The sequence below is a fragment of the Salvia hispanica genome, chromosome 1, assembly GCF_029641045.1.
Source record: "Salvia hispanica isolate PSC_SH4W2 chromosome 1, Shi_PSC_v1, whole genome shotgun sequence".
Lineage (NCBI taxonomy): Eukaryota > Viridiplantae > Streptophyta > Magnoliopsida > Lamiales > Lamiaceae > Salvia > Salvia hispanica.
The window spans coordinates 15,913,286-15,921,648 of NC_142692.1; the positions used below are offsets into that span (position 1 = coordinate 15,913,286).

General features: G+C 34.6%; 2 protein-coding genes across 2 annotated transcripts; one reads left to right on the forward strand and one right to left on the reverse strand.

Moving 5' to 3' along the window:
• The first annotated feature begins 714 nt into the window (after nucleotides 1-714).
• Nucleotides 715-5,371, forward strand: LOC125223515 (putative GPI-anchored protein At1g61900). The gene is made up of 8 exons (XM_048126692.2): nucleotides 715-1,007; nucleotides 1,678-1,810; nucleotides 2,228-3,079; nucleotides 3,800-4,045; nucleotides 4,152-4,166; nucleotides 4,695-4,835; nucleotides 4,929-4,976; nucleotides 5,063-5,371. The coding sequence occupies exons 2-8, from the start codon at nucleotides 1,777-1,779 to the stop codon at nucleotides 5,155-5,157; spliced, it is 1,431 nt and encodes a 476-aa protein (XP_047982649.1). The 5' UTR covers nucleotides 715-1,007; nucleotides 1,678-1,776; the 3' UTR covers nucleotides 5,158-5,371.
• Nucleotides 5,372-6,372: 1,001 nt separating this feature from the next.
• LOC125219794 (uncharacterized) lies at nucleotides 6,373-7,891 on the reverse strand. The gene is made up of 5 exons (XM_048121861.2): nucleotides 7,654-7,891; nucleotides 7,460-7,531; nucleotides 7,233-7,313; nucleotides 6,925-6,981; nucleotides 6,373-6,597 (listed from the first exon to the last, which is right to left on the reverse strand). The coding sequence occupies exons 1-5, from the start codon at nucleotides 7,823-7,825 to the stop codon at nucleotides 6,500-6,502; spliced, it is 480 nt and encodes a 159-aa protein (XP_047977818.2). The 5' UTR covers nucleotides 7,826-7,891; the 3' UTR covers nucleotides 6,373-6,499.
• Nucleotides 7,892-8,363: the final 472 nt, after the last annotated feature.

Genomic DNA, 8,363 nt, shown 5'->3' on the forward strand with positions numbered 1-8,363 from the left:
ACGAAGGATATTCTGCAGAGAACTGGGCACCGGAAGAGGGTGCAAGTACGAGTCACGGTGTTGCAACCGCCCCACTGCAGATGGGTGTACCGCGTAGTAATGCATACTTGATCCAACGGTTCGCTGATATACGGAGGGAAACATCACATACGACACTGCAGGCTGATATGGTAGAAGAGGTTTGGAATCGTAGGGGAGCAGGGCGTAGAGCGTGATATGCGTTGGGAATGTAGTTTATGAGAAGTCAAAAATTTTCGTTGTATAATTTTACCCCTTTGTATAATACAACGAACATTTTGTTTAAATTTTAGTTCGTATGCATGTTTTTCAATTATTATAGTGCAATAAATTTTATTGCAGTAGAATAAAAATATAAACAAAATGGAAAAAATAAATTTTTGGGTGGCTTGGTCATGTCCACTATAGTGGAAACATGGGCATTGGTGGCCCGACCACAATTTTGTGGTCTGACCACATTTTATGCCTTGGCCCGGCTAACTATAGTGGACACTCTAAGGAGATGCAATGCAGCCCCGTCGGGCAGCCGCCCCAGACGGAGCTGCATTGAGATGCCCCTCAGGCGGGCCACAGAAAGATCACGTGTAGCAAATGGCATTGGTTAGATGGCCCACCAATTTCCACTGTCATTATTTTGCGAAGAATAAGAAATTTGAAGTATAATTGAAACTGCAACAAAAAGAATATAAATACAAGCAGGTAAAAGAAAAAGAAAAAGAAAAAGAAAAAGAAAAATAGAAGTCCATAGCCATAGAGAGGAAAGCTTAAGCAGTAGTTTCACACTTAATCCCCATAAAAATCATTCAGCTCAACTTTCCCAAATTCGTCTAGGGTTATCCCCCTTTTTCCTTGGTTTTCTATTGTCACTGAGGAGCTGCTCATTCAGTTAATTTTACTATATGGATTCGTGGGGCGTGGTTTTGGAGCCTTGAATCTGCTTCATTTATGACGACTGATCTCGTGAATTTCCGCCGATTCCGATTCTCCAGGTATTTTAGGGGAGCCACATTTTTTCTGGTTGAACACGCAGTTCTAGGTCTTGTGAATTTCTGTTTGTGAGCTTGCGTTGATTTGGTAGTTAGTGCTGGATCTTGTGTGGTGTGTCTAAGCTTCATTTTAGCTCTTATTCTGTGCTTTGAATTTTTTCGTGAGGAATTGTTCCAGTGGTTTAGGGTTGTGGATTTCCTCAATTTTGTATGGGAAGTGATAATTTTTTAGGTAATAGAGTGATGCGAGATAATAGATTGAAGTATAGGTTTTCGTTTCCTCCCTGGATTTGGGTTTGATATGGTATTAATTTGTTTGCGATATTGACTCCCTCTCTTATTTTGGGGTTTCCAGTGACTCAGAATCTAAGATTTAAGAATTTTTAGTATTTTTTACTTATAATAGATGATTGTGAACTTTGGTTATATTTCAGTGAATGTGTTAAAATTTATGTAAGGGATAAAGTTAAGGGTTATCAGGTTATGGTACACTAAGAGCAAGGATTATCAGCCGAGAAGAGTAGCAGCTAGAAAATGAATCTCATGACAACATATTTTGGTTTATGTTGTCAGATTAGTTGTTTACGGTCTCTTGTTTCCGTTTTTATTAATGTGTTTATATGTCGGTTTGTATGATCGTTTGAACTTATCTTTGCTGGAAATTGTTTTGCAGGTATCAGTGTACTGATTTTGATACCCCTTATTTATAACTGTTAACAGCCCTGGAGGTTATATCACAACTCTCCATGTTGCCTGACGGTTAGGGGGTCTTATGGATGGTGTTAAGACGGCAACGCGGCTCAAGGGTAAGAGATATCGTATTCTCTGCATAATTTTGGTCTTAACCATCTAATTTGCAGATTTGCACGACCTTTAAGACTGATATAAGAATGTCATTTGTACTATCCCAGCATATGCTACTGTGCATGTGCATCTCATAAATTTCTTGTATTGTGAACAACCAAATGATTTGAAGAATTTGTTGCATCTCGATAGTGGGACAGGTTTTGTAAATGATGTAATTCTGTGGCTGTTTCTTATGTATATCAATGTTGGCAATGGCTTATGGTGATCTGCCCACAAAATATATAGTATATGCCTTTCAAAGATCCATGTGAGCCTGCGCTTTGTGCTATACTATACAGTGACAAAAAAATGTTAGAGTTATTAAACAAACAACATACAATCTTGCTATTGTAAATACATGTTTCTTATGGTTGCAGGCTCTTGGTGTTGTTGGCTGATACAGTTTGCTATCTGGCTGTGTAACATTAGTGATGTGCTGGCGCTGAAGATGCTAGCCCCCAGTGATGTCTCTTCAGCATCTTTGCTTGCTAGCCCACCTAAAAGTGGTATTTTTAAACCCATTGACATATCACCAGCTGTCATTCCACATTATTCATTTCCGGGTGGTTCTTTGCCTCCAATGTATCCCACCTATCCAACCACCTACGAGCCAGTCTTGACTGGACGGTGTCCTGTAAATTTTTCTGCCATTTCAAGTATCATGGAGATCACAGCGTCGGACTGCATCCACCCATTAGCAGGAGTAGTAGCAAATGTTATATGCTGCCCGCAGTTCAATAGTTTGCTTCACATATTCCAGGGATTCTACAGTACCAGTTCTGATAATCTAGTTTTACAAAATGCAGTCGCAGACGATTGTTTTAAAGATATTGTCAGTATATTAGCGAGCAGAGGAGCAAACAATTCAATACCAATAATATGCTCTGCGAAATCCACGAATCTGACTGGTGGCACCTGTCCTGTGAAGGACGTAACCACTTTTGAGAAAACTGTGAACACAAGCAAATTATTGGATGCTTGCAGTACAATTGATCCTCTTAAGGAATGCTGTCGGTCGATTTGTCAGCCAGTTATAATGGAGGCTTCCCTCAAACTATCTGGAGTTCAATCATTCATGAATGATAATAAAGATGCAGTTGGACTTTCTAATCACGTTGACATAATTAGTGATTGCAAAGGAGTGGTTCTTTCATGGATTTCAAGGAAACTTCCTCATGAAAATGCAAACAAAGCATTCAGAATATTTTCTGCTTGCAAGGTTAACAAAGGTGTGTATCGGGCTGATATATATTGCAATGCTTGATACGGAGCTTGTATTAAAAGGTTTCTTATTTTCTGCTTGTATCAATATTCTAATTCTTGCGGATAAGTAATCTTACCATTAAGATGCCCGGTGATTATTCACTATTCAGATCATCAATTTGCTTATAAATTTATGAATTTGATCAAATCTTTGAATGCTTTTGGGTGGTCGAAGGCCTTCATATTATAACCTTAAATTTAAAATGAGTATTTCATTTTGTTTTTTTATGGTTTTCTTATGATTAATTACATCATAACTTCAATGTGCCTATTCATGCTTGAGTTGGTAGCTTCATTTTATTCTTATTAAAGCTAGCTTTTTGTGAAGCATGGATGCTTAGATTTAGTAATGTATCTATATGGCAAAGTTATAAATGATGCTGCCCTAGATTCATAGTTTCTCATGTATGAAACCATTTCTGGAATGGAAAACTGAAGTAAATGAAATGATAGAGTCGCATGATTAAATGAGTGGCATGTAAATTAATCTCTCACAACGCAAACATAATATCAGATTTACCAAATGAGGGATATGATTCTTAGACCGGTTAGTTCAGCAACTATGCAGAAATTTTGAATTTCTATATTGCTTTATCTTGAGCCATTTTTCACTTTCATGTTAGTTCACAAACAATTAAGATTCTTGGTTGTATGACACCTGTTATTGATTCTTTCCTTATGTGCAGCTTGTCCTTTGGACATGAAACACCCAATAGAGGTAATTGATGCATGCCGCAATGTTGCTGCACCAAGTCCATCATGTTGCAGCACACTAAATACTTACATAGCAGGGATACAGAAACAAATGTTGATAACGAACAAGCAAGCAATTATATGTGCAACCATGTTTGGTGCCATGCTGCAAAAGGCTGGTGTGATGACAAATGTTTATGAGCTTTGTGATGTGGACTTAAAAGACTTTAGTCTCCAAGGTGAGAATCTGAATTGTTTCCACTATGCACTTTCTTATGATGATGTGGTTGGTGATATGCTAATTTGTTCTTCTCTCTTATCTGTTTCTGTGCTTTGTTGGAGCAGCGTATGGACCTGAAGGTACATAAAGCCACCCTTTCTATGTTCTGTTTTGCCAAATATTTTATATATGATGTTTTATATAGTAATAGAAATTGCATCTCGTTGGTATAATCTCATCATATAGTATAAGGGATTGATGGCTTCAGTCATACTCTTATCATATGGTCACGGATTCCTGATTTCAAGATTTACATAAGCTCAGTTACCGGGCTACTTCAGTTTCGCTCGTATTAGGAATATAAATGCATACTACCTTCTAGTAATTGAACACGTCCACTGAGGTTTGAGCTTGATGGAAAAAACCCTCTGATGTTTCAAGATATTTTTAAAAGAGACTTATTGCGTACACATAAACCATTTACCAAAATAATAGACATTGTAAACCATTTATATCGTATAACTCTTGCTTTCTAGCTACATACCAAAGAAAACTCAAGCAATATAATACTTCTAATTTTCTGTGGTGTTTTTATATTGCCTATTTGTCTTCCACTATAATTTAGTTCATGTGTTGGTGAAATAATTTTTCTGTGACCAATTTTGTAGGATGTTTGCTCGGGAGCCTTCCTGCAGACATGATATATTATAACTCGTCTGGATTCAGCTTCACTTGTGATTTACGGGACAATATTGCAGCACCATGGCCATCATCATCGTCCATCACATCAATGTCACTTTGCGCTCCTGGTAACCAATTTTTTTTCATCAGTCACCAGATCAATCTTTCCGTTTAATTTGTTCAAATGAACATTCTATAATAAGATCTGTTCGCATATACAGAGATGTCGTTGCCTGCGCTACCTACATCGCAGAATTTGGGCAATCCTGGTGCGTATTTCTCTGTCAATCATCTCAGCATAGTTTCTTTTTGTTCTGTGATTCTAACACTTGAATAATTATGTTGTCGAAAACAGGGTACCGAGGAGTCGGTGCGGATCTCTTTGTTTCCATTCTTTCGATTTTTGTCAGTACAATACTGTTTAGCTTATCTGGGAGCCCTTCTGTGTGAAGAAGGGTTTAAATTTGTGTCTTGTGATCGGAAGAGAGTAGGTGTATATGTTAAGCTTGTTTCATGTATAGTAGTAATAGATTTGTTTCTCTTTCTTTTCATTGTTCCTTTTATATTTTTTATTATGACTATCATTTTTACTTTTGTTTTTCAATTAGTTATTCTCTTGTATTGCTCCTTCCGTCTCATAATAGATTTCACACTTTCCTTTTTAGTTTATCCCACAAAAGATGTCACATTTCTTTTCTTTTTTTTGGAAAAAACTCACTTTAATATAAATATACTACTTCCTCCGTCCCACATGACTCATTTTTCTTTTTGGTTTGTCTCAACCAAGCTATCACAAAATAAAAGTGCATAAAATTCCATGTTGGCCAAGAAAACTAAGCTTGTCAAATTGGGTACTCGCGGATATCCGATCCGAAAATGATTTCGAGTATCCAGTCTCAAAAATCGGGTATCCAGTCCTGATTGTGGAATTTTTATATATTTTTTTATTAATTTTTTTAAAAAAAATTAACTACAAAATTTTAGAAATACAAACTTGTAGTTCGAATTTAATATAAACTTAAACTAGGTCGAGTTTAAGATTAAAAAAAAAACTACAAATTATTAGAAATAAAAAAGTCATAAGTTATAACATCCATCATCCATCCATAATAAACATCACAATTCATACATTAATCCTAAATGTGACTTAAGAGTGAAGGATATCGGAAGTACATTTGAATTTTTAAATAATAAAATAGATACATAATTTTTTGAATTTAAAAGAAATTTAAAAAATCGGGTAATTTGGGTATACCCGATCGGATATCGAGTTACCCGGACCCAATAATCTAAAAATCTATTACCTGAACCCGATCCCGAAATCCAAAAAATCGGGTATTGGGTATCCAATTACCTGATATTTCGGGTTCGGATATCGGGTATCCAATTCCCGATATCTCTTTTGACACCCCTATACAAAACAATACTTCCTAAAATTTTATGTCATTCTTCAAGTATACAATCTACGGAGGTAGTACTAATTTTTTTTTCACTATAGTTGATATTTTTGTACTTAAAGCCAGCAAAAAATGAGCTATTTTTTCTTCCTACATAATCAACCATTTGAAGTCATCTCCTTTTGTAAACATGGAAATTTGTCATCTCAAAATAGGGTAAAAAGATATCCTCAAAATGATTTTTACTTGGGATACATTTATGATTCTAAAAATTCATTTGGAAATCAGAAACAGTCCAAAAATATAGCAACTTCTCAAACCAGGATTCACCAATTACTTCTGAAAACAAATATACCTAAACAACCTTCATCCGATTTCTCCCTTTCCTGTTTGTCTTATATAATTTCCCAATCTTCATCGTTGAAATCTTCATCCAATTTCACCCACTCCTCGTCCTCATCAACTTCGACATTTTCGGAATTGCTCTGGTATTCTGACATATCAAGAGTCCAAGTTGAAAGACAAGTTAAAAGAGTACTATAAATGTGACAAATAGGACAAAGATATTCTGAATAACAAATATACGGAGTATTAATTTTTTTTAAAATATAAACTACGTTCATTTTGGTCTGTCCCTCAAAAAAAAACTCTTAATACTTTCTATTTTAGGAAACATTTCTCTCTTTAAAGAGTGAGACTTATTCTTCACTAAACATAATTCAATCACTTATTTGTATCTCCGTCTTATATTACCAATTATATATTAAAATCCGTGCTATTTTAGAAGTTTCTATTTTCAAAGACAGAATAATAATGCTACCTTTATCGGAATCGAAATCGGAAGCTTCAAATTGATGCCCATAATCAAACTTTATGTCTATAAAATAGTAGAAATTTATGTGTTAAACAATGGTAAAAAATTTAATAAAAATCAAGAAATATAGATTTTTTTGAAATAGGTGTGCTTGTAAATAGTGCACTCATGTGTGAATTATGTTAGGCATTAAACAAGTATTTGATGTCTAAATGAGAAATTTCCTCTACAAGTGCTACATTTGAATTCTAAGAATGAGGAAGCTAGACTAAATAAAGCATACTACATAGGGTTAGAGTTTGAAGCAACATTACTGCTTGTTTTCGATGATGAAAAATCAACGAAAGAAGTCACTTTATTATCCGAAGACTGGGGCATTGTAAATTGCAGTGAGCCTGAAATTTAGGATTATCATTTTAGGATTATCATTGAATCATAAATTGGTGCTATCAATTTTCACAATCAAAGAAAAACTAGCTATGCAATAAAAAAAAAATACAAATAGATAGTATGATATAATTAAAATGAAAACATAGTTTACCTAGACCAAGAAATCCATGTATAATGAGTTCAGCTAGAAGATCTTTTCCAATCAACTGAGACACCGTCAAATCTGTAAGACATGAACATATGTGGGATCACTAATTATATAATGAGTTCAGTGAGAAGATCTTTGCGAGATCACTAATTATATGCAAAAATCTATAATTCGATAGATTATTTAATGAAACTCACAATCAAAATCATAAAATCCGGATTGAAAATCAGATGCATCCGCTCCACAAGATGAGACTTGTGCAAGCGTATCATCATCAACGTCGTCGTACATTGATTCTCTTAAGAAAGCCGGATAAACCGGTTCAACATCAACTGGAATAGGCCATAATCTAACGCCTTCTCGAATCATATCCTTTTGAATTTCAGCAGATTTTGGATGCTGAAAATCAACCTTAAACAAGCAATTCACATCAATAAAAAATTGTTTGAGACTCATATAATGTGTGTATATGCTTGAGAAACAATATGAACTAAAACCACAAAAAAAATAAAAGATTACATGTCAATGGATGAAAAAATTCATAGAAATTATTATGAGCAGAAGATATTAAAATCTTGACAAAAATATGATATTGAATCTTCGAAATCCATAATCAGATATAATTTCTGTCACCAAATCAAAAAATACAATCCAATATCAAAATACAGAAAATATGATTTCATATCATAAAAATATTTATTTTGGGATAGTAATTCGTTTCACTATATCTTATACTAATCAAAAGAAGCAAATTTTGAATGTTGAAAATCAACCTTGAACACCAATCCAAAACGAATGAAGAATTTGTTTGAGACTTTCACGCTACATTGAGATATTCTTGAACATTTTCCACCGAATTCTGCAGAAATAAACTATTATGAACATAACCAAAAAGATATTAGCAGTA